Here is a 24795-nt window from a genome sequence, read left to right on the forward strand (position 1 = left end):
CCCCCCCCCCGGAGCCGCGCCAAAGGCTGGGCGAGGCCGGCTTGGCTTGGCTCGGCTTGCGCGCTCGCCAGGGTCGCCAGCCGTGCGCACGCCAGGCGAGGGGTGGGAACGGCTGCAGACAATGCGAGGGACTCTGGCCCGGGTTTGGCCGGCAGGGATTGGTCAGCCAGCTTTGGCGGGGGGGCTGGAAGGGAGCGCCAGTGGCGGCGGCAGTAGCAGTAGCTGGTTGCGGAGGAATTCACTACACGGGTTGCAGAAGTTGGGTGGAGGCGCGTGCATTAGGGTTGGGGTGGGTGAGGGATAGACAAGTCAGAGAAAATAAACGCATCAAATAGCTGCCATTTCTACTGTCAATACTTCCTGCCTTTAAGCTCCCCCCCCAATCATATATGGATAATTTTTGTTGTTTAGTCGTTAAGTCGTGTCTGACTCTTCGTGACCCCATGGACCAGAGCACGCCAGGCCCTCCTGTCTTCCACTGCCTCCCGCAGTTGGGTCAAATTCATGTTGGTAGCTTCGATAACACTGCCCAACCATTTTGTCCTCTGTCGTCCCCTTCTCCTTTTGCCTCCACTCTTTCCCACCATCAGGGTCTTTTCCAAGGAGTCTTCTCTTCTCGTGAAATGGCCAAAGTATTGGACCCTCAGCTTCAGGATCTGCTTTTCCAGTGAGCACTCAGGGTTGATTTCCTTTGAAATGGATAGGTTTGTTTTCTTTGCCTGCAGTCCAGGGGAGTCTCCTCCTGCACCACAATTCAAAAGCATCAATTCAGCCTTCTTTATAGTCCAGCTCTCATTTCCATATATCAATACAGGAAAAACCATACCTTTGACTATGCTGACCTTTGTCAGCAAGGTGTCTGCTTTTTAAGATGTTGTCTAGTTTTGTCATTGATTTCCTCCCAAGAAGCAGGCTCTTTAATTTCGTGGCTATTGTCACCATCTGCGATCCCAAGAAATTAAAATCTGTCACTGCCTCCATATCTTCCCCTTCTATTTGCCAGGAGGTGATGGGACCGTTTTTGCGCTCTCTTCTTTCCCCCTCAATAAAAGATTCTTTAATTCCTCCTCACTTTCTGCCATCAGAGTGGTATCATCTGCATGTCTGAGGATGGTGATATTTCTTCCAGCAATCTTAATTCCAGTTTGGGATTCATCCAGTCCAGCCTTTCACATGATGTCTTCTGCATATAAGTTAAATAAGCAGGGAGACAATATACAGCCTTGTCATACTCCTTTCCCAATTCTGAACCAATCAGTTGTTCCATATCCCGTTTTAACTGTTGCTTCCTGTTCCACATATAGATTTCTCAGAAGACAGATAAGGGGATCAGGCACTCCTATTTCTTTAAGAATTTGCCATAGTTTGATATAGTCCACACAGTCAAAGGCTTTTGTGTAGTCAATGAAGCAGAAGTAGATGTTTTTCCTGAACTCTCTGGCTTTCTCCATAATGCAGTGCATGTTAGCAATTTGGTCTCTAGTTCCTCTGCCCCTTCGGAATCTAGCTTGTACTTCTGGGATTTCTCAGTCCACATACTGCTGAAGCCTGCCTTGGAGGATTTTGAGCATAACCTTGCTAGTGTGTGAAATAAGTGCAATTATATGGCAGTTGGAGCATTGATGGTTGCTGTGGGTTTTTTGGGCTCTTTGGCCATGTTCTGAAGGTTGTTCTTCCTAACGTTTTGCCAGTCTCTGTGGCTAGCATCTTGAGAGGACAGGAGTCAGAACACTGTCTGTGCTCTGACAGCATTCTGACTCCTGTCCTCTGAAGATGCCGGTCACAGAGGCTGGTGAAACGTTAGGAAGAACAACCTTCAGAACATGGCCAAGAAGCCCGAAAAACCCACAGCAACCATCAGATCCGGCTGTGAAAGCCTTCGAGAATACAGTTGGAGCATTCTTTGGCACTGCCCTTCTTTGGGATTGGGATGTAGAGTAATCTTTTCCCAGTCCTCTGGCCACTGCTGAGTTTTCCAAACTTGCTGGCATATTGAGTGTAGCACCTTCACAGCATCTTCTTTTAAGATTTTAAACAGTTCCACTGGAATGCCATCACCTCCACTGGCCTTGTTGTTAGCCATGCAGGGATTACATTCCCTTCTTCTTCTGAGGAGGAGGACTGCAGGCCCTGATCCCCAGCAGAACCAGACCCATTGGAGAGAGATTTGCCATCATGCCTGCAAAAAGAACTGGCTAACTGGAGGCAGATCATTAGAGTCACCTGGCATGTCCCCCACCCCTTTGCCTTGCCCAATTTGTCTCTGGCATACCTTGACCAGTGTTCTCAGGATGGCTTCACTTCCTGCCTCTCCTCTTCTGAACTTTCTCTCTGTATGTAGTTCCTATAATAAAACATCCTTCCTTTTATCTAACTTAACCTTCTCTATATATTCTAAGCATCAGCTTCATTGCATATCCGGTATCACAGACCATTTGAGGAAGCTGATGCAGCCTCATTTACTAAAGAGGTGTCTCATGCCAGAGGCACAGCTAGCCAGGTGGAACTGTACCTATGGTTAAAGCTCACCTTGGATTGGCTTGTTACTGAAGCAACATTTCTACTTGCTCTCTAGTGTGAGTACCCCATGGAGCTGTCCAGGGTGCTGTTTTGCTCTTGGGTCTGGCCTTTGCTTCAAGTGACTTTGCTGCAGTGGGAGAAGTATTGTGGCCTGAGAACCAAATGTGACCTTTGGGAAATTGTTGTAATTCCTGGGTTCCCCCCGACCTCTGAACCTCCCCACCTCCTCCCCAAGAAAAGAACATTTGTGGTGGAAAATAGCTGTCCCCCCCCCCCGAAGGCCTCCAAGATTTACTTGCTGCATAGAATGGTGCATAAATATGGCTTCCCTTCTATTTATATTAAACAAGGTTTTCCAATATGTCCTTGTGATCTCTCTGCCATCTGTAAACATTGGGTTTTTTTTTCATTTTTCTAGTCCCAATAAATTATAATGAAAATCAAAGGACAAATAGATTTTTTTTATTTGTTTTTTCCCCCATGAATTCAGATTCTTGTTTGTTTTCATAATGCAAGCAAGTGATCTGAATGGGGCTCCTTTATTTATCCACTTAAAAAAACAATGCACACCCCTATATGCTATGGGTTCATGTGGGATTCATCTAGTTTAGAGGCAGCTTGTGCTGCTTCCAGCCTGTCCCATTGCAGCTTTCTATAACAGTCTCCTTCAGATATTGGTCCTGGCTGGAGATTATGGTAACTACAGCCTGTAAAGCCACCCATTCTGTGGATTAGAGATGTTCTTGGAGGAGCTTCAGTCAATTTCAGTTTATGCAAAGTTGGGCCAAAATCTGTCAGTTTTTCATTTGGCTTATTTATCATTTTCCTGACCATTAATTTCATTTCAGCTCATGTCTGTATCCTTCCCCAAGTTCAGAACACACAAGAAGTTGTCACAAAAATTTGTACATTTTTCTCATACATTTCAGCTAATATATAATCATTTATTCTCAGTTTTCGTAGTGTGCACATTTGTTGCATGGAATGTTCATGCATGCTTTCTCCTAATAATATATTTTTGTGTTTACATAACAGTGTTTCCTGGGAAAGGAACTGATTATCAACAAGGGTCTTGCAGATATAAAAATGAAAGGTCATGAAAAACCATTGCACATTAGTTCGTGGTTGGAGACAGTAAAAATGGTGGGGGAGATAAATGCCAGGATAAATTGCCACACTATCAATAATTTGTGCCCCGGAAACAAGCAGTCCCTTTGTTTGGTGGCCATGTATTACTGTGTAAAGATTTGTCATGTAGCCCTACTCTTATGTCTGAGGAAGTGAAAGGTAACATTAAAATACAGTAGTTTGTCTTTAAGGTGCCACAATGTTTTTATCTTCTTTATTTTTTATTTTTATTTTGTTTTTACCTGATATGGTTTTGTGTTTGCTAAATATTTTAGTAGGTTTGCTTTTTAAAGCTGGGAACTATACTGCAAAATTCTGAAAGTGCAGATTTTGGTGCATATGTGTACCCCAATTCCACATTTATTTATTTATTTATTTATTTATTTATTTATTTATTTATTTATTTATTTATTTATTTATTTATTTATTTATTTAACTTGTATGCCACCCACACTACCCGAAGGTCTCTGGGTGGCTTACAGCATTTAAAATACAATAAAAAGGCAAAATAATAGGGCAAAATAATTAAAATGCAATTAAAATATATATTCTAAAAATTGCCATCAGACCTACAGCTGATATTATTTCAGTTAAAAGCCATTTGGAACAGGAAGGTTTTGATCTGGCGCCGAAATGTCATCAGCGTCGGCGCCAGACAAATCTCAGTCGGGAGGGCATTCCATAGTCTAGGGGCAGCTGCCGAAAAGGCCCTTTCTCTACAAGCCCTCCCTTGTATCTCCTTAAGGGATGGCTCTTTCAAAAGGGCCCCCTGGTTAGATCTTAACTGCCAGGCAGGTTCATATGGAAGGAGGCGGTCCTTCAGGTATCCAGGGCCCAAGCCGTTTAGGGCTTTATATGTCAAAACAAGCACTTTGAATTGGGCCTGGGCAGCAACTGGTAAGCAATGTAAATTAAACAGAATCGGCTTGATGTGATCTCTGGCAGCTCCACCACTCACCAGCCGCGCAGCTCGATTCTGGACCAGTTGCAGTCGCCAGACCGTCTTCAAAGTGGCTATAAAAATTTAGGAGAAATAAATTGCTCATCCTTCCCTAGTTTGTGTGTCCCGCTAATCTCTGCAACTCACCTGTTATAACTACCAGCCGCCTAGAGTGGTCCTGACCCGACCAGATAGGCGGGATATAAATGAAATAAATAAATAAATAAAGACAAGGAAATCTTCCACAGAACTCACAAAAGCATGAAATGGGCTCTGTTGAGTAAAAAGACATATATTCCCCTCAAAGGAGTAACCAAAGCAATCTCCTGGCTGAACTTTTATTTCTCTGCATCTCAGTATTTATTTATTTCTAGTGACAGGATGAGATGCATTCAGTGTGTCCCTTATGCCTTTACAGCTTGTTCGTAAATGATATCATTAAACTTCGAATGTTCCTGTGAAGTTCTGAAATGAGTACAAATAGAAGCAATATTGGTTTAGCATTGTAATAAACCAAAATATTGCAAAAATATCACAGTATGCTACTAACCTACTGTTGAAGCTGGGTTTTGGAAGAAATGATGAAATAGTGAATCACATTGTCTCCCATGTGTAAGCAAATGGGCAAAAATCCAGACACACTAAAAGTAATGAGCTCTAGTACTAGTTCTCCAGAGACGTGTGCTTTGTAGCTGTTTTGCTAAAATTTGTAGGGAGCTCATAAGTAAGACTAAAGGGAGTCAGCAGCTTATGGATTCACATGAGGCATCGCAATTAATGTATATGTGTGTTTGAAGAAACAGTTCAATGTTTATCAGCTAGTGTTTATCAGTTCAGGGGGAATTAAGTTCACCACAATTGTAGAAAAGATGCTAGCTGGCCAGAATGGTAGGCAATTACCAGAACACGTAACGACAATGTTGCAAAAACTTTTGGAAATGGGTATTTGCTTCAGCTGAGGAAAATGGGATTGTAGCTTAACAGATATAGTGGGCACAAAAGGCTGATACACAGATGAAACCTACAAAAATATATCCAGATTCAGGCACTCTAGCTTGAAAACATGTGGGGATGATAATGTGTGGGAGCCGTAATTAATTCCTATTCAGATTTACAGAATCATGCCGCTCACGTCTATGGCAGATTGGTGAGTGGACCATCCGGCCCCATGCGGCTGGACCCTCGTTAACGCCACCTCTGCAGAGATATTCATATTTGTATACAAATACCCCCATCAGTATTGAATACTCAGAAGTGGTTTACTAGTCTGTCCCTCTGGGATTGTTACCCAAGGCCACATGGGCTAGCTTTTTTTTAATGGAGGCATAGTGCAGAAAAAAATTTCCAAACCTGGTGCTACAGGTAATTTATTTGATACAGAAATCAATATAGTTTTTGTCAGCTCTGTCTTCATGTGTCACAAAGGAAGGCTGTGGCAAAAAGTCCTGGAACGTATTGCACTGTTACGACTGCAAAGCAGAGTGGGGCTGAGGTAAAAGAGAAGAGAAAGAAGGGAGAACTCAATTTAGAACAACTCTGCAATGAAATCAAGTGTTTCTCCACATTGTAGCCTGCTATATGAAAACAATACAGAACTATTATACAGGCTGCAATATGGAAATAACAGAACTGGACTACACAGCAGGGATGTTGTTCAACCCTGCAATATAAGAGCAATAATTTATGGATATCTACCTTTCTCATATTTTATGTAACAGAAAGTGTAAAAAGGTGTTTTATGATACTGCACTGTATAAGTCATTAAGCCCTCCCCCAATATATACATAACTGGTTACTTTTTGTTTGTGAGTGTTTGGATTTTAAGCTAAAACCTGCTCATACATTTCAGATTGCTGCAAATATTGTACTGTATATAGTTTAGCCCCTTGAATGGTGTAAAATGGAGGGTAGGAGATTCTGTAAGGCCCAGCAACACTGTTATTATTGACCCCAGAGAATAGCTGTCGACTTTTTTCTGTTTAGTAAATTGCACACCATATAGTTTTAATGATTATTGTGATGATGATGATGATGATGATGATGATGATGATGATGATGATGATGATATAACTAAAAAAAGAAATCAACTCTGTCTACCTACATTTTTTAGTTAAAAGATAGACCTGAAGGACTTGATATTTTCTGACAGAAGGTGCTCCACCTTGCAAATATTTTCAGTCTATCCCAACGTCTTGCCTCTGATCTCTTGGTAAAGGTACGCATGCATGCCAAGCAGACTTTTCTTCTTTTACTGTGTTTATGAGGCAGCTGCAGCTAGGTAGGTAGGTAGGTAAGAAAAGAAAAGAAACTGTGACTCAACCTCTGAAAAGCCAAGGTTAAGTGATAGATGCGGGGGTGAGAATAAAAATGGAATCTCAAGATGTAAGAGAAAATAAAATCACAACTGACATGGCATCTTAAAGTTTCAGAAATGTGAATTAAAATGCTTAAATTAAAGGCAATTTAAATTTAAATATTTAAATTAAAGGCAATGAAGAAAACAAAAAGGAGACTGGGCAGAGGAAGAGAGACACCTACAGATCAGTGCTACCGACTTTTAAATGGCACATTTAAAACATTACAAAATGTGTACAGGAAGGGAAATGAAGCCCTCCTGGAAATGTCCCCCATGGCATTTCTGCATTTCATAACTGTGCTCCCACAAATTTCCCTTATGAATAAAAACCAAAGTAGGAAGAATTTGTGGATGGCTGTTTATGATTCAGATGTTGTCATGCTGAGCAGCTTCCGGGTTATGCTCTGCTTATGCTATTCAGAGACACGTGAGTGTAAAACTGGCTCGAATATTTGTGTAAGGGATGTCTGCAAATTCCAAACAAACAATTCTTGGATAGGCTTGGTTCTACTGAAGTGGTGGTCCTCCACTTATTGCTCCTTTAGGCAAAATGATTTCATTTTTCACCACTTGGCAAAAATGAAAATCAACACACTGGAAAAACAGAGCCAGAGTCCAACCATACAAAATTTTGTCTCACTAACAATTTACATCCTGAAAATTATGGATACAAACACTATAATCAAAGCAGTAAGCTAAACTAGAAGGTAATTCCTACACCATTACAGTTCTAAGTCCAGGGACTTTACTACCAATTTCTTTTTCCTCATTTAGCTTTACTTGATTAAGAAGACTGTCATTCTCTCACATGGTGACATGTACATCAGTTTGGGGCTGAAACAGAGCCACTCAAAAACAAGGAGTGCTTTACATTTACTCAGGAAATTTCCTAGGACTGCCGATATACATTGTGGTTATTTTGTGCCATCAAGCCATTTCTCACAGTGACCCTCCTAAGGTTTTCAATGTATGCTAAATGTTCAAGGAGTGGTTTTAACATTGTGACCTCTCAGGACTTTTCCATGTCTAGAAAGAAGATTTGAAGAGATCTTCCAAGTTCTAGCGTGACCCTCTATCTGCTGCTCCACAGATAGTCTTATGTCTGAAGGCAGGAGCATACAAATAAAAACAAAAATGTTAAACATCTTTATGTATTCATATAAGAACCTATCACCTTCTAGAACTATCAGATTGCTGAGGTTATACAGCTGTGAGAATTGTGCATATTCATCTTAACATTTGCAGAATGAACTCTGGATTCAAAGTGAATAGCAAAGGCAGCAATTCCTGGCCTTTTCTTGCTATTGCCTTTTTTGTGCTCCATCCATCCATCCATCCATCCATCCATCCATCCATCCATCCATCCATCCATCCATCCATCCATCCATCCATCCATCCATCCATCCATCCATCCATCCATCCATCCATCCATCCATCCATCCATCCATCCATCCATCCATCCATCCATCCATCCTCACTGTTTTCTCTGAGTGGTTCTCCCTGCTGCCCCTAGGATATCCAAGAGTCTAAAGAGCCAGACATTGGTGAACATGTAAGCCTATCAATTTATCATGATTATTAATTAACTGTTCCTGATTTTAAATACTTCTAGTCCACCTTTTATGACAGTTTTCTCAAACTGGTTCACAGAGTCAAAAGTTAAAACAAAAAAACATAAAATATAATTAACTGAAACATACTTAAAATAGCCACAAGAGTTAGCACTTACAGCATTTGAGAAGGATGCCATATACAACTAAAGATTCACCAGTTACCCTCAGAGTTCTTTCCTCTCACTTGGTGTCTCTAAATGCGGGCCCCTCAGCATAACACACCTTCATGAAATGATTTTGTTCTTTCTTGTCTGGAAATGCTTCTTAATCTAAAGCGATGGAGGACAACATCCCCCCCTTCCCACTTCTACTGACTGAAATTCAGTGGTAGGACACAATGAGAGTAGTCCCAATGAATTAATGGAACTTACATAGTTGAGTTACCAAATCCACACTGATTCAGTGGGTCTCCTCAACTTCAACTTCAACTTCAACTTCAACTTCAACTTCAACTTCAACTTCAACTTCAACTTCAACTTCAACTTCTTCTTCTTCTTCTTCTTCTTCTTCTTCTTCTTCTTCTTCTTCTTCTTCTTCTTCTTCTTCTTCTTCTTCTTCTTCTTCTTCTTCTTCTTCTTCTTCTTCTTCTTCTTCTTCATATGCCGCATTTCTCCCAAGAGACCCAAACTTACAACTTACTACTGCCACTAAATAAGGATAGGAAGTGATCTAATAACATCCAGCAGTAACAACAGTAACAATTGTATTCTGACTTATGGCAACCCTATCCAGGGTTTTCTAGGTAAGGAGTACTCACAAGTGGCTTACCATTCCCTTCTTCTGGAAGTAATGCTCTGGAATTGTGCAACTTGCCCAAAACTACACTGGCTGTTATCCTGGGAGGCATAGTGGGTACATGAACTCCCAACCTCTAGCTCCACAGCCAGGTACCCATCTTACTGAAGTATCTGGCCAACTCTAGAAGACCATAAATTGCTCCTATCATAAATGAAAGACCATATTCTGAATGGCTGCCCTATATGGCTAGCCCCCTCAAAACATCAAAACTAGGCTACTGTAATGTTCCCCACATAGAGTTGGCCTTGCAAATAGTACAGAACATCAGCAGGTTCAAAACGCAGCTGCTAGACTTGGATTAATACATTTAATCATGTACCCCTGGTCTTGGCGTGCCTTCACCAGCTCCCTGTCAGTTTCTGTGCTCAATGCAATTTAACAGTATAGGATCTCAATACTTCTTGGAACATCTCTCCAGAGATCAGCTACCCATGTCACTCACTCTTCTCAATTCATGATGCTAAATGGACCAGAAAGGTGAAAGCAAGGAATTACTTTCTCAGTGGTGGCCCCCATTCTCTGGAATAGGTTAGCAGCAGAGATACAGCAGGCTCCTTCCTTTCTTCTTTCATTTCAGGAAATCATTAAAATCAGAACTATTCAAATCTGGCTTTAATGTCCGTGTCTCTCAGATGCCATTAGTATTAATATATTTCTTTCTCTTTTTAAAATGATTTTTTAAAATCACATTGTTATATATACCGCCATGTGAAATCTCCAGGATTTGTAAGTTTTATCTTGTAAACTGCCCAGAGTAGTGGTGCAGTATATAAATCAAAATTTTAAAATCACACATCTAATTGATGGTGAACCAATAATGTACAAATGATTCACATAGTGCCTACATGTTTGTTGATGTTTCAAGTGAATCACTGCCACACACATCCCTTGCCCAGTTGTTTTGGAACATAACTAGAACTGGCACAATCAGTCTGCATCCTGAAAGTGGGTAAAACTTTATAAAGCAAAGTGTGCTGCTTATATACTGCCCCATAACGCTTCAAGCACTCTCTGGGCGGTTTACAGTACAAGTTAATTAGGCAGGCTACACATTGACCCCCCAAGCAAGCTGGGTACTTATTTTACCGACCCTGGAAGGATAGAAGGCTGAGTCAACCTTGAGCCGGCTGCCTGGGATTGAACCCCGGGTTGTGAGCACAGTTTTAGCTGCAGTACAGCGGTTTAACCACTGTGCCACTTAGGGCTCTAAGAAATGACACTAATATTTCATTCATAAAGACTTATTCTCACAACTTGTGGCCCTCTAGATGTTACTGGACTAAAACTCTCAGCATCCCTCATCTTTGATTATAATGGCCAGGGCTCATGGGAATCACTATATGCACAGCTAACCTAGAGCATACAGATTGTGGCATATCTCAACTAGAATAGGACCGTCTCTGTACCTGGATGTGGCACAGTTCCCCGGCTAAATTTTTTTTAACAGGAGGGTAATTCTGCCATGGAATTCCATTTCTATAAATGCTTATACACTACTCAGTGCTTATTCCTGATTTGGGTATTATTTGGCTGGATAATATGGCTTCTATTCCCAAATCCCTAGCAAGAAGTCAAGGTTGGATTTCTGCACTTCTGTGTGATGCTCTTTTCTGTTCCTCACCTCATTAGGCAAGTGGCAAAGAACACAATTAAATCAGCGTGCGTCTGAGAATGCTCTAGTATGCCCTAGAGCAACAATTATCTTTTACTAATGATTTAACCTTTAGTGTCATCATCTAATCTATTACTTGCCGTCATGAATTATACCAATATTGTTGTTTTATTTTATATTGTTGCGAAGCTGGAGTGTCCTCTCCAGAGCACAAAGCCTGGGTAGAATAATATGGAGGATAGGCTGTTACCCAAGCAGCAACCCCCCCCCCACGTCACTGAAATAGTCCAATGGAAAGGCAAGAGTCAATATAATTGGTTCCAGCGACGTTGCAGGCGTTGCCAGAACAGCATGAACTGCCTCCAGGACTCCGGCTCTGGATTTTGCCTCGAGGTTGACTCCTGAAGCCTTTTCCATCAGTGGATATAGCCACAAGGCAGTGGAGGTTTGAAATCGGAGTTTTCTTTCTCCTAGTTGGGCCGTCTTCCCAGGCTGACAAGCCTCTCCTACCCTCTACTTTTGAAGAGACACTTGTCCAGCATGCCAAGGCAAAGAGGCAATCCCGAAACCAGCAAAATCAGGGAGTTGGACAGGGGACAGATTGTCTTTGTCCTCAATGTGGAAGGGATTGTCACTCTTGAATTGGCCTTCTCAGCCACACTAGACGCTGTTCCAAGTCCTGTATTCAGAGCACCTTACCATAGTATCTCGAGACTGAAAGATGCCTGTCATGGTATAGGTTAAGGCTAAAATGGGATTTATGAATGGGATTTGTAGTCATGGAATATTGTAGAAGGAATCCATATCGGTTCTGTGTAGTATGACTGTATGCTTCGAGCAGCTTTCTCTCCTCGAGTTGGATGGGATTTTCCATGTAGCTGCCTTGGCCAGAGACGACAAGGAGCCAAGACACAACACAGAGACGAGGACAACACCACCTGCACATCCAGTGGGAAATGGAGGTGGAGCGTGAAGAGACAGCCCTCTACGCTGATTGGTTAACATCACAGAAGAGTGGAGAAGGAGGGTGGTCCCAGTAAGGAAGAAAAATGGAGAATGGAGTCAGAGAGACAGCTTGATTTTTAGTATTGATTTTAGGATGGAGTTTTGAGTTCCAAATGCTAGATTTTACTGTTATGCTAGGAGGTAGTTCAGGGAAAGGATAGAGGAGGGGGGCCATGCCTATACTGCCTTCTAAGCTATTTTTAAAGTTTTTTATTTTATTTTTGTAGCTGGAATTTGTTAAGATTCTAACTGCAATGCTTTATGGAAATGTATTTGATGCTCTGCTTTTGCAACTGAATATCTCTAAAGGAAATCAACCCCGAGTGCTCATTGGAAGGACAGATCCTGAAGCTGAGGCTCCAGTACTTTGGCCATCTCATGAGAAGAGAAGACTCCTTGGAAAAGACTTTGATGTTGGGAAAGTGTGAAGGCAAGAGGAGAAGGGGATGACCGAGGATGAGATGGTTGGACAGTGTCATCGAAGCAACCAACATGAATTTGACACAACTCCAGGAGGCGGTGGAAGATAGGAGGGCCTGGCGTGCTATGGTCCATGGGGTCACGAAGAGTCAGACACGACTAAACGACTGAACACACATACATCTCTAATTACTTAATTTTTCTAATAAAACAATAATTCTTAAAAATCCTAAGTTTGGTCCCTTGAACAGCAAATCTGCATGCCTTATAGTAAAAGGCCACAGAGAAGCTACCAGAGTCCTTTTTTGGCCTGAGTTTTGTCTTGGCAGACTCCAAAACTCATGATTTCTGTCTTTGTTTTTTTATCTTTTAATTGCTCATTAGAACAGACTTGGGGAAAGGGTAAGTGGTACCGCCTGGCTGGGTTACCGGACTCTGCTCAGCTTAATTAGGAGTGCACTTACGCCCAGACCCTCTCTGTTCGACCATCAAGTGATCTTTAAGGAGGTTGACAATGCCTAATCTAAATTTAAATATTTATGTTTTTATTTTCTGGATCGTTGTTAACCGCCGAGTAGACTTCAGTCTAGATGGGCAGGGTATAAATTAAATAAATAAATCTGCCAGGAAGGCTGAGCCCTGTTAAATATACACTTTGAACACATATGAATTCTGTAACGTGTAGCTGTACAGCAGACAATAGTTTCTTCACTACAGAAAGATGGAAATCCTCTTTCAGCCCAAGACCCAAGTTCAGTTTTAGAGAAAGTTTTAGGGCTGCATTCCAGTGGCAGGTTTAATATATCAGCAGAAAAATGTCAGCATGTTTTAGCTTAAACCAGTTACTGCCAGTTAAGCAGGCTTTGAGAGAAGTGTTTCAACCTTTCAGAATGGAAAAAAATGCAAAAGCTGGGAAACCATCAAATGATGAAATCATGGGCAAGGGGGTATAGCTTCCTTGCAAACTACAGAGAGCTACACTGGGACATTAAGCAGTCAGATTTCTCCCCAGTGCCTAACGTCTTCCATCTTAGCTAAAACCTTGAAAAACAGCTTATTTACAGAATGACTGGCAAGTCTGCCATCTCACTAAGGCGCACATACCAAAGTCAAGCATGAATAGTAGCCTCCACTCTATTTGGAATTACAGATATTACATAAGCACATTTTATAGGGAACTGCTGAACGAGTTTTGGAGAGCAGTCCAAACAAAGCCTTTCCTCCAAATCAGTGACTAACAATTTTCTTGTGGTAGCCCAGGGCTGAATAGGGCCAAATAAACCTTGTACTCCACAACTAGCAGATCAGTGTAGTTTCACACACCAAAATCAGGATTCCAAGCTGTGAATTGCAGCTAATTTTTAAGACTCAAACTATGTCTTGGATAACAGTTATGTGAAAAATGGCTTAGTCACTTATAGATGCTAGAATTTCCTAAAGACCCTTTGGAGAGTGCTGGTGCCATCACTCGGTATCAGGAATCAGCAAATTTCATTTTTAAGTGAGAAACCACAAAAGGTCTTGCAAAAAAAATGGAAGTTTACAGAAAAGCCTCTTTGTGCTCTCTAACAGCCATTTAAAAAGCCAACACAAATGCAGGAGTATGATGTGGCCCGAGGTATTGCCGCCAAAACAATGGCAAAACGCCCCCTCTGCCTGCAGAGCCCTTTCCTTTCAACTGATTTAAATTTTGGGGTAAAGGTGCTAGGGAGCCTCAGCAATGCCAGCAGACGGCACTGGGACACATGTTCCCACTTCCTACAATAAATATTTCTGCTTATCATTTAACCCCAACCTCATTCAGTCTAGATATATATTTTGCTAAAACATGGCACCTTGTGGTCAGAAGGAACAAACTGCAACACACCAACAGACATTTTAGTCGTGTACAAAATATTTTATTTTGCCCATACACATTAAGCCATAAATTCATATGGAATTGGTTCCAGCAGCTCTGGCTCTTTGCCATTAGTTCTCACAAAGTGAGCTTCTCTTGGAGGAGCAGGCTGAAAAGAAGGCACAAAAAGAAGGAGAAGTGAGTTACAAATCAGTAAAATATAATACATACCTTCAAACTAGCTTTCTCCTTTCAATAACAGTGAGAGGTTTGAACTGGCTGCATCATCACCTTTATTACAATTACTGTACACATTTATTGCATACTCCACATGTGTTTCTTCCTCTTCCTCTCATCCACAAAGCATTCTTTGCTTGCTATGGTCAACAGACACATTCTCTCATCAGAAATAAGGCTTCTTACCCTTAAAATTGAAAACTTCACTGCATGTTTCCAGAAATTTGCAGGTGTACAATTCCTATCATTTCAGCTAAAGTACTAAATGAAGTAGCCTCTTCCCTCACCCAAAAACTAACAGAAGGCTTGCTTTAGCACAAGGCTTATTAGACACCTACTCTTAGACAACATCTCAATACATTACCTGGCGTTTTAATTCAAACCACGTGCCCTTCTCTTTTGCCTCCTTCTTCTTCCTTTCATTTTCTTTCACTCGTTGCAAGAAGCTATCTCTGCTCTTAGAGTGCTTAATATGCTCAATCCGCACATTAATTCTCTTGGCGAGAATCTTGCCCCTAGAAAGAAAACACCAAGTTTGAGTGTCATGCTTTTCATGAGGAACCTGAGCAAGAAGCCAGGTTTTGGGATGAAGTGATTATCTTATGCTTGTACTCTTGGTACCAAAGATGAGGCAATACCAGGAAGATCTCTTTTCTGGATCAACTTTGGATTACTGTGAGAACAGGTTCACACTCTACAGACTCTTAAAATATCTGTTTCCTCTGACAGGATCCAAGGCAGTTAAATATAAACTGGCTGGGTTTTAAAAGGATATTCTCTGTACCCCACCTGAATGGCCAATGGAGACAAGAACTGTCTAAATGGCAAAGTGAAGTGGGAGAGAAAGCACAGTACAAGTTTAGTCTTGAAAAATGTACTTACTTAACCTTCTTGTTCACAATAATGCCCACCGCATGCTGAGTAATGTTGTACACCCTTCCTGTTTTGCCATGGTAGCATTTGTGGGGCATGCCTTTTTGAATTGTGCCCATACCCTGTTAACAGAAAAAAAAAGTTGTAAAATACACAAGCCATCATCCTACAGATATTAGTGAAAAAATATGTATAAACTAAAGAAATTGCAGCCATTAGATGGTTTATTAGAAAACTGATGGGGCAAATGCCTGAAATATAACACCTTAGCAAAAGTATATGTCAAATTTTTTTTATAAGAATGGTCTTATAATCTGAATCCCTTTTAGCATATTTATTGCACAGTTCCAAGGCCTCCAGTTGATAAAAGCAATTCCTATGGTCTGGGCTAAACCCACTATTTCCTACTGAATGTCTTCCATTGCTTTTCCATACACATATTAGCAAAATTTATACAGGTGCATGGATTTATCAAAACATACCCTTGCCTGTCTCAATAAGCAAATATAACTTGTACAGCCCATGAGCCACAGCTGTTACTCATTTCCACCTTAGGAGACAAACAATAAAATTAATTGTGCTTGAGCAGGGGGCTGGATTGAGTGGCCATGTAGGCCCCTTCCAACTCTATTATTCTATGATGATTCACAGCTGAATAACATCTCTGGCTTGCTTTCAGTGCCGGTGAAATGATTTGTTCACTTTGCTATAACAAAGGCAATCATAGGAGACAGTCATCATCAAGCTCCAGAGTGTCAAGGTTTGAAAAGATTTTCATTGGCAATTCTTTTAGAAGTCAAGAAACTGAACATTCAGTAAATTTTGCATCAGTGGCAACTGTGATGCTTTGAAAAGGGTGATTTTGAACAAGTTGAGATACTGAAACTATTTCACTAAAGCTTTTTGGGAAAAACCAGTATCAAGAGAAAAACTGAGATTTTTACTGAAGAAGTTTCAATATACACATGCACTAAGATTTGCTGGAAAGATGGCACTTCTTTCCCTTTGTATATTTTTCAGGTTTCAGTATTCAGTAGCAGAAGCTGTCCATATATGATAGCAAATGAAGCATTTAATACTTTAGGGCAATTGACTTACATTAACTACCATTTGAATCTGAATTCTAATTTTGTAGAACACAAAGAGTTCCACAAGGCAGTCTTATATTTAAGAATTTACTTTTAAAGAAAAATACCTTGATATCAACAATATCACCCTTCTTATAGATGCGCATGTAGGTAGCAAGAGGAACAACACCTATAAGAAAAAATGTAATCAGTCAGTTTTACTGAAATTTTGCAGTAATTCAAAAACATAAGCACTACAACCAGAAATCACTCTGGAACCATTCATAAGTATTAACAGAAAATTTGCTAGTATAAACTGTGCTGGAGACAGCAACAAACTGGTAACCCATTAATATATTAAGGAATTCTAAAGCTGTGAAAGCCCAGACTGTACATCAAGGATAGACTGGGGCCCATTTTATTTCCTCCAAATATGGACCACATCCCCTCCCCCAAATACAGTATTTATGCCTTCATGAAAACTAGAAGTAAACAGGATTTCAATTCTGAGTTTGAAAAAAGCACAAAAATACCCACCCCATCCAAGTCACTAAAGTGAGGTTTTACCCTGGAAGCTTCCATTCTTCTTTTTATATATAAAAGAATATATAAAAAGAATGGCAGCTGCTGGAAACTTCCAGGATAAAACATCACTTTAGTGACTTGGATAGGGTGGGTATTTTTGTGCTTTTTTTCAAATAAATAATATATATATGGCATAGCACTGGAATTAGGAGTCTTAAAAGATGAGGGTGATGCACATGCAGCTTGTGAGTCCTGCAGGTACTGCATCTAAGCACTTCCTCTTTTTCAAACCCTTCAACTGCATGATACTCCATAAAGATTTCCATGTTTTTCTTCACAGATAGCTATGGAATAAGCACTACGTCAATGATGCTTCAAAATCAATCAATAACACACTGACTTTGGCATGTGAGGGCTTACTACATACAACATGCCTTCCTGCAGAGCTTGCGCCAAATAATTAAATGGCTCCAATCAACAGCTTAATTCCTGAGTCAGCTACTGGGGGAAAAAAAAAGAACCCACTGACCAGATTAAATGGCTCAACAAATATTAATTACCATGTTTGCGGAAGGGTCTTGAGAACATGTAACGGGTCCCCCTCCTCTTCCCCTTTGTGTTGGTCATCTTTGCAGATTACTGGAAAAGAAAAGAAAACATTACAATGTACAAAAATGCCTTTTACAGAAGTGTTGGATGAAGCTTCTTTTGGATGTTAGGTGTATGACAAAACAAAGAAACATGTAGAAAGCCTTTTTGAATTTACACTTGCAGCACCCCGAAGGGCAGTACCAAATGCCTGCATATACATATAGGATGAAGAGGATACTAGTCTTCTTGATCAATCCCTGACATATCAGCCACATAAGTAACGCTCATAAACAGTGACAAGAGACTCCACAAGTCTGGCAATGATACAGAACAAAGGTGGGCAGATTATGAAGGTTTGGAAAGCTGCACCATTTCACCCTGAATCGAGGCTAGAGTCTTTATGTTAACTAGGGCAACAGCATATTTTCAATTTGGCCTGCAGCTTGAGTTCTATCCTCACCCTACAAAAAGACACCAAAAGTGATAGCACAACTTCCTGGGCAACTATATCATGTGTACTTACATTTATTTTAAGTTGTTTAGTACTTATTAACTGCTTTTCTTTTCATGCAAAAATGCATTTCAGGGCCCTACATATCTTAATTACATTAGAAAGTATTCAGATGAAATATTTACTTTGCATTCTTCAGACAATGTTTTGTATTATTATTTGTCTCAACAGTTAGGGAATGCTCACACAATAATCACAAGTCTATGCTATTCCATTAGATAGGTCTATACTCCTGCCACTCAATGCTGCTTCCTTTCAAGCTGGATTGCACGTAATTGTAATATACACACAGGAAAGCTTCATTATACTGGGTTAGAAGATGGGCCCATCTTCCTCACCAGGTTGGGGATCACGTGGCTTCTCAATGTTATCACAATGCAATTTCCATCAACCTTTGCCAGCACAGTAAATGGTTTAGGCTGATGGGAACTTTAGACCAACATCTGGAAAGTTACACATTACAGCCTTAGTGCACACTGCCTGATAATAGTTCTCTTAACTTTTAAGGAAGTTTTTCCCAGCCCTATCTAAAGACACCAAAGATTGAATCTAAGATATTCTGCACACAAAGCACATGCTCTACAACTCTGCAAACATGCAGCCTCTTTTTGTGATGTACTGGCCCCAAATGTTAGCCAACTACTTGAAGCCTTATTCTGCATCTTCTGTTCACATGTTCCTTAGGGTGTATTTCTGTTAAGTTTCTCACTGCACCCCAGGCATCCAAGTAATAGTGCCAGAGCAGAATACTAAAGCAACTCAAAGTTATTTAGATCATTAAGTTTTGCTACCCAAGACCTTTCAGAAGCCTTCTAGTAGAATTAGGACAGTATATGGGATTGCATTCCTCCCCAGAGGAACAAAATATTTTAGAGAATCACAACTGACAGAGAACTTTTGGCCTTTATCACATGAAATTCCAGAGAAAGAGTTTAATATGCAACTCTCCTTCCTAGATAATTCAGCCCATGATAAACTTTTGCCATATACAGGAGAGGGATAAGAGCTCAGCAATATAGCACATGTGGGCAAAACATGTGCTCAACCCACAAAATTACAAACCCCTCCTATTCCACCAGAATCAGTTTTCACAGTGGATTATTTCCCCTAAGAGGACAGCCACTGTCAGCCAAATTAGAAAGACAAAGCTACACACATAAATCTCTGTGAAGCTGAACAATTATTGGCTTAGTGCTATCAATACTTAGTTAGGCTAAAGGGACTCAGATAGAGAGGAGACCTTTCCAGACCTTCAACCTTAGATCGATCTGAAGTCCGGCAAAGTCACTTTAGGGGAATACAACTTTCAAAGCACACTCTTAATAACACATATCAATAAAATGTTAAGAGACTTTTAAGCAACGGCTGTGATGGAAGCTGAAACCTCATGCATGCAATCCATCTCCTAAACTACAAAACTCTTATTTTCCTTCCAAGCACATAAAAAATCCCTAAACTGCAAATCCCTACTCTTCCATACGCATGGATCAGATTTCACAAGGAAAAGGAATTCCTTTGGGACCAAAAAAATGAATGTATTCAAGAAAAAGAAAGGGGGAAGGCGGGAAATTTATGCCTTCGCCATAAAACCTTCGCGTGTGAATCGCCCTCGTTCCCCGCAGCGTCTTTCAGCTCAATACAGCTTATTCATCATCCTTCTTCGCGACTCATCATCACCCTTTCAGACCTACTTGGTCTTTCGGGCCCATTTCCATTACCAACCTTGCTTTGGTACTTCTCCCACTCCGTCGCCCTCCCAGACCTGCCCTCGCAAACAACCCAGTTTTGCGACCCCTTTCGCGCCCCTAGCCGTGCCACAACCCCCGACAGACCCGCTGGAAATGCCAATCAAACGGGCGAAAGAACCACCAACCAGCCTCCCCGTGTACCTGTAAAATGGCGTCCGAGGACGAAAAGAAAGAGGGCGCGGCTTCGCCCAGCTCTCCATGCCTTCCGGCCCGGACGGGACCTAAGCTATTTCCGTCTGTCTATACAAATTGCCTGATTGGAAAAAAAGGCGGCTGTCGTCAAAACGTAAACTACAACGAGACACGAAGGACGAAAAAAAGGGACAGAGACACTTAGTGGAAAAATAAATATCTTCACCACCACCACAGATTGTGTTCTCATTGAATCAGGCACTTGTAAAAACAGATGCTGACCAAGGACCCCACACGCAAAAAGAAGGCGGGGCGCGGAGAAAGGTTGAGTGGCTTTCCTCTCGTGTGAGCCATAGAGATCGCATGGGATTGTTAAGGGCAGGTTGCTACCGTCGGCCATGTTGACTTCGGGCCCCTATTCGCCGACTTTTGTGGGGCAAGCCCGGTGACTCACTCAGGCTTTGTGAAACTGTTTTTCTTTCTTACATATCTATCCCGCCTTTCCTCTATTCAGCAACAGACCGTATAGTTGACGAGTCGGAGAACTGGCCGGAGAGCTTGTATTGTGGATGTCAGCAGACGGTTCAAACTGGGGGGCCCAGAAGTTTTTGGACTGCAATTCCCAGAAGCTTGGTGTGCTAGCCAGGATTCTGGGAGTTGTAGTCCAAGAACATCTGGGGACCCCAGCTTAGATTGCTTTTTGAAGTGCTGCCAACATGGTCAGGTTTGCTCTACAATGGTTCCCAGCCTTAGATGCCCAGATGTTCTTGGACTGCCAGAAATCCTGGCCAGCACAGCTAATGGTGAAGGTTTCTAGAAATTGTAGTCCAGGAACATCTGGGGACCCAAGGATAGGAGCCACTGCTCAATTTGCTGATGACTGGACAGCATACTCCAAATTGTGAACCAGGCCAACCCTGCCATCCAGGATTTTTTTTTAAATCCGGCAGAAGGGTTGCTTTAAAGGAGATTGCACTCTCAAAGCAACCCCTTTCCAGTGCAATCCAATGCCATTTTTATGTCACTGATCGCACCCAAAATTTGGTGCTCGATGAAGACTTCGATCTGGACTTCCAAAGTCCGAGTTCTGTTACTGAAATCACTGCCCACTAACTTGTTTCCTATTAGTGTGAGAAAATCATTGGCAAATGCAGCAGCCTTCTCTGCTAAAACACCAACAGTTCAAACTCCAAAGTCTAACCTTAAAGTGCCTTCCTTTATGACAGTCATTCCCATTCTAAGGGTGCAAGTATGCTGTATTGGGGGAGTGCTCTTACAATAAATCTATCCTCTACCCTGCTTGACATGGCCTGGGTGTATTCCAGAGTGATAGACTGTAAAATCTGAATGTCATTATTTGTTTATTATTGCAAATTTATACTGCTTTTCCAGTAGTAAAGAAACAATACACAAGGTGACTAACTTTAAAAACAGACCGGAATAAACAAAGCAATTAAAATTGGGCCAGTTCATCAAATTAGTAGAAAGCAGTAATGAAACTGGATCTGCAGATTAAAATGTTTAAGTGTATTCTCTCTCAGCAGTATTACTGCCTGCACAATCTCTTTGAATGAGATCTGAGAAGGATTTGCAGAAACTGCCAGTTGCAGGATGGGCATAATGTCATTAGTTGTCAGGTGGGTGGGCTCAGTTTGCATGGGACTGATGAGGAATTTTATAATCTGTATTGCCGTATTGCCCAGTGATGGCAATAGTATAGTATTTCTTTGGACCTGTGCTGATTTCTTCAAAGGCTTTAGTTAAGAAAACAACTAGGTAATAGCAATGTGACATCTGTCCATTCCTGTTCTAGATTATACTGAAAAATGCCCCCACTATCAACCTTTATGCTTGGTCAATGGTAGGGCTGGGAACTAATTATTTTATTTCTGTCCTTTTGTGCCTCCAGCAATCCGAGGAGGAGAAAGGACAGTATATATTTGCTGCAATTGAACAATTTTCTCTTTCACAACAGGCTTTCCTCAGAGATATGTACATCACCAATCAGATTTGCAAATTGCTTCTAATGACCAATCACAACACACACACATACACATACACACACAGAGAGAGAGAGAGAGAGAGAGACTTTCAGTGACAGCAGGGAGAGGCTCTTGAAGAGAAGTAGCTCTGCTCCTATTCTTCCCATAGTTGTCATTTTCTCTGAGGGAAGGAAAACAGGATGTCCTGTGATACCATTGCTTGATACCATTGAGAGTACCTGGTGATCTAGATCTATAATTATAAAGATAATATGTTCCACCTCTTAATCTGACTTTCCCCCCTGAATCCCTTTTATCACCTCCCAACCTTATTATGGTTACAAATGTGACAGACATGTATTACAAGATCAAATTAAAAGAATATCAGGTGTTTCAGTTTAAACTCAACACAGTGGAGTATGTCTGAAATATAGGTGGTGTTTCTTCATTTGGGCTATGACCCCAGTCCCTTCAATGGACTGTGCATTTGGACATACAAGGAATTTTGATGGAGGTCAGCAGTATTACTGAATTTGGAATTACTGAATGTACAGTATTTAAGACAAAACAAGACACTTCTGTTCAAAAGCTTCAGTGTCCTGAGACTAGAAAAGGGGGATTATAATGTTGATTTGCCAAGATAATTATTGTATTATTATGATCTTTTGTTGAAAGGCATTGCAGTTATTTGGAAAATCCTAACATTTGGCAATTTTATAAATCAATTTCATAGATTTTTAACCAAGGTAATATTTTATTTCTAAAAATAACAAAATCAAAGCTTAGGAGACACCTTCTGTTCTACTTTATGGCACCCTAATCCTTGTTTGCAGCTGAACACCTTATTATGTAGACCTTTTACGGCATACTTTCAATTTGGTTTCAACACAAGGTTGTGTATACTTAATTCAGAAATAAACTTCACTGTATTCAATGGAAGTAAGAACCAAGTAAGCATACACAGGATTGCCGCCTTAATTGTTCTTCAATTGCTGATTTTAGGATCTTTAATGAGTACACAATTATAGCTCCTGACTTAAGAACTGACAGGTAGTTTATTTTTAAGACATTTAAATTAAATTCAAAAATCATATTGCTTAGTGTAGTAAGTGGCACTAGAGTAGGCCCACTGAATCAATTTGAATTTGGTGGGTCAATTCCTCCATATATTCCATTGATTCAAAGGGACCTACTTTTAACTGTGAATTACTGTGTTAAAGCAAGTCACAGGCAGAAAAGGCCCATTTGAATCAATGGGACTTAAAGAAGAGTTGACTCACTAAATTCCTACTGTCAATGGGACTACTTTAGTGGGATTTATTATGCTCAGCGATGGAATTTTGACCATTGTGTGAAGCAAGAGATGCCCATCTTTTATAAAGATATCTTTGAGCTTAAAAGGTGAAAATCCACATTTTGAAACTGGTTGATTATCTGCTTGTACAAATTAATTTTAATACTCATTTTGTTTGTGAATAATATTCCTAAAATAAAGAAAATTTAAAAATATATAAAACTCATTGTTAATCCATAATGGCCAGAATCCTTTGGGAGACTTATACCAGTTTATGTGTATGTAACCACATAACTTGCAGTAGCAAATTGATTCTACTTGGTAAGTTGCTGTTCACATTCATGATAACATGCCAAATTGCACCATTGGTATGCAACTGGAAATGCAAATGGCAACTCATTAATTATTAACATATTATGGCAGTGTTAATCCCTAATATGATTCTGACCAATATTTGTCCAGTGTGAAATACATAGAAAGAAGTGTTACACCTCTGATAAAATTATTGTTACTTCCATTCCAAAGTCACATTGCGGGAGTTGTTAATTACCACAAATTACTGTTTCCTGAAAGCTTTAAGGCAGGAGTAAGCGAAGATAATGGAATATTTAGTCTTGGAAATGTTAAAATACTTGCCAAGGGACAAATATATTACTTACATTTCAGATTCAAAACAACTATCATTTCATTGTAATTTCAAAACAACTATCATTGCTATGGGTCATATGCAGCTGTGGAAAACATTTTTACACTTTTATTACACCTGTGGTACATATAGATAAACAAGGCTCATATTGACTGAATGTGGTCATCAGTAATACATCTGTAGTTAATACAGAATTTGATTTTTAAATTTAGCCAGATGGGATTTTTAAATTAACTGACCATCAGCAAGCAAGAAAACAACTACAGATTTTCTAGAGCAAATAGTATCACAAGACAAGAAGCTAATCAAAACTTTTCTTGACAAAAAAAAGCCAGCTTTGTGTATTAATTGATTGTAGCATACACATAATAATAAGACCACAATCAGCAAAAAGAACTAGCTGTGACTTAACTACATATTTGCTGTGACCAAAGAAATTACACCAGACATCAGCATTTCATGTGCCAAATCACTCCAGCCGAGTCCCCCAAAAGGGTAGTTCTGCCACAGGACCAAAAGGTCCCATCTCTGAGAAGGATCATAGTTGGTCTGGTTCATGATCTCCCATATGTTGGGTGAGATGCAAGAAATGCAGGCTATTTCCTCATTTGATTGCACCCTCAATGGCCGAAATCCTGTTGCTTTAACTTATACTGGCCAATGCTGATAACATTGTTGACTACAGCAATTATTTTTAAAATTAAAAGTTTCTGGTTCTCCACCACTACCACCCCCGCCCTATAGGTCCCACGGCTCCCTTGGTAAGATGTTGGAGACCATGAAATAGAGGAGAGTCTTTAATTTCCAAAAAATTACTGCCGGCAGGATGAGTTTGCAACCAGTGATGATTTTCACCCCATACAGGTCTTAAAATGGCTTCCTCACAACAAAAGGTATCCCAAGGAACTTGTAAGGGAGGGCATGTAAAGAGGGAGAGGAATTGGAAACATTTAGATTCTG

General features: G+C 40.6%; 1 protein-coding gene and 2 non-coding genes across 6 annotated transcripts; all 3 read right to left on the reverse strand.

Annotated features, from left to right (window-relative positions):
- Nucleotides 1-14268: 14268 nt before the first annotated feature.
- Nucleotides 14269-20169, reverse strand: RPL21 (ribosomal protein L21). Of its 4 annotated transcripts, none has more exons than XM_020788633.3 (6): nucleotides 19923-20169; nucleotides 17492-17570; nucleotides 16535-16596; nucleotides 15349-15461; nucleotides 14831-14981; nucleotides 14269-14398 (listed from the first exon to the last, which is right to left on the reverse strand). In XM_020788633.3, the coding sequence occupies exons 2-6, from the start codon at nucleotides 17556-17558 to the stop codon at nucleotides 14309-14311; spliced, it is 483 nt and encodes a 160-aa protein (XP_020644292.1). In that variant the 5' UTR covers nucleotides 17559-17570; nucleotides 19923-20169; the 3' UTR covers nucleotides 14269-14308. The 4 variants fall into 4 exon arrangements, with proteins under 4 accessions (XP_020644292.1, XP_078246139.1, XP_020644293.1 ...); XM_078390013.1 differs by having other exon boundaries at nucleotides 19907-19943; XM_020788634.3 differs by having other exon boundaries at nucleotides 19756-19936.
- Nucleotides 15178-15309, reverse strand: LOC140706271 (small nucleolar RNA SNORA27). The gene has a single exon (XR_012085911.2). It is a non-coding gene; the product is annotated as a small nucleolar RNA SNORA27 (small nucleolar RNA).
- On the reverse strand, nucleotides 16010-16086 carry LOC140706260 (small nucleolar RNA SNORD102). The gene has a single exon (XR_012085900.1). It is a non-coding gene; the product is annotated as a small nucleolar RNA SNORD102 (small nucleolar RNA).
- Nucleotides 20170-24795: the final 4626 nt, after the last annotated feature.

Source organism: Pogona vitticeps, chromosome 3, assembly GCF_051106095.1.
Source record: "Pogona vitticeps strain Pit_001003342236 chromosome 3, PviZW2.1, whole genome shotgun sequence".
Classification (NCBI taxonomy): domain Eukaryota; kingdom Metazoa; phylum Chordata; class Lepidosauria; order Squamata; family Agamidae; genus Pogona; species Pogona vitticeps.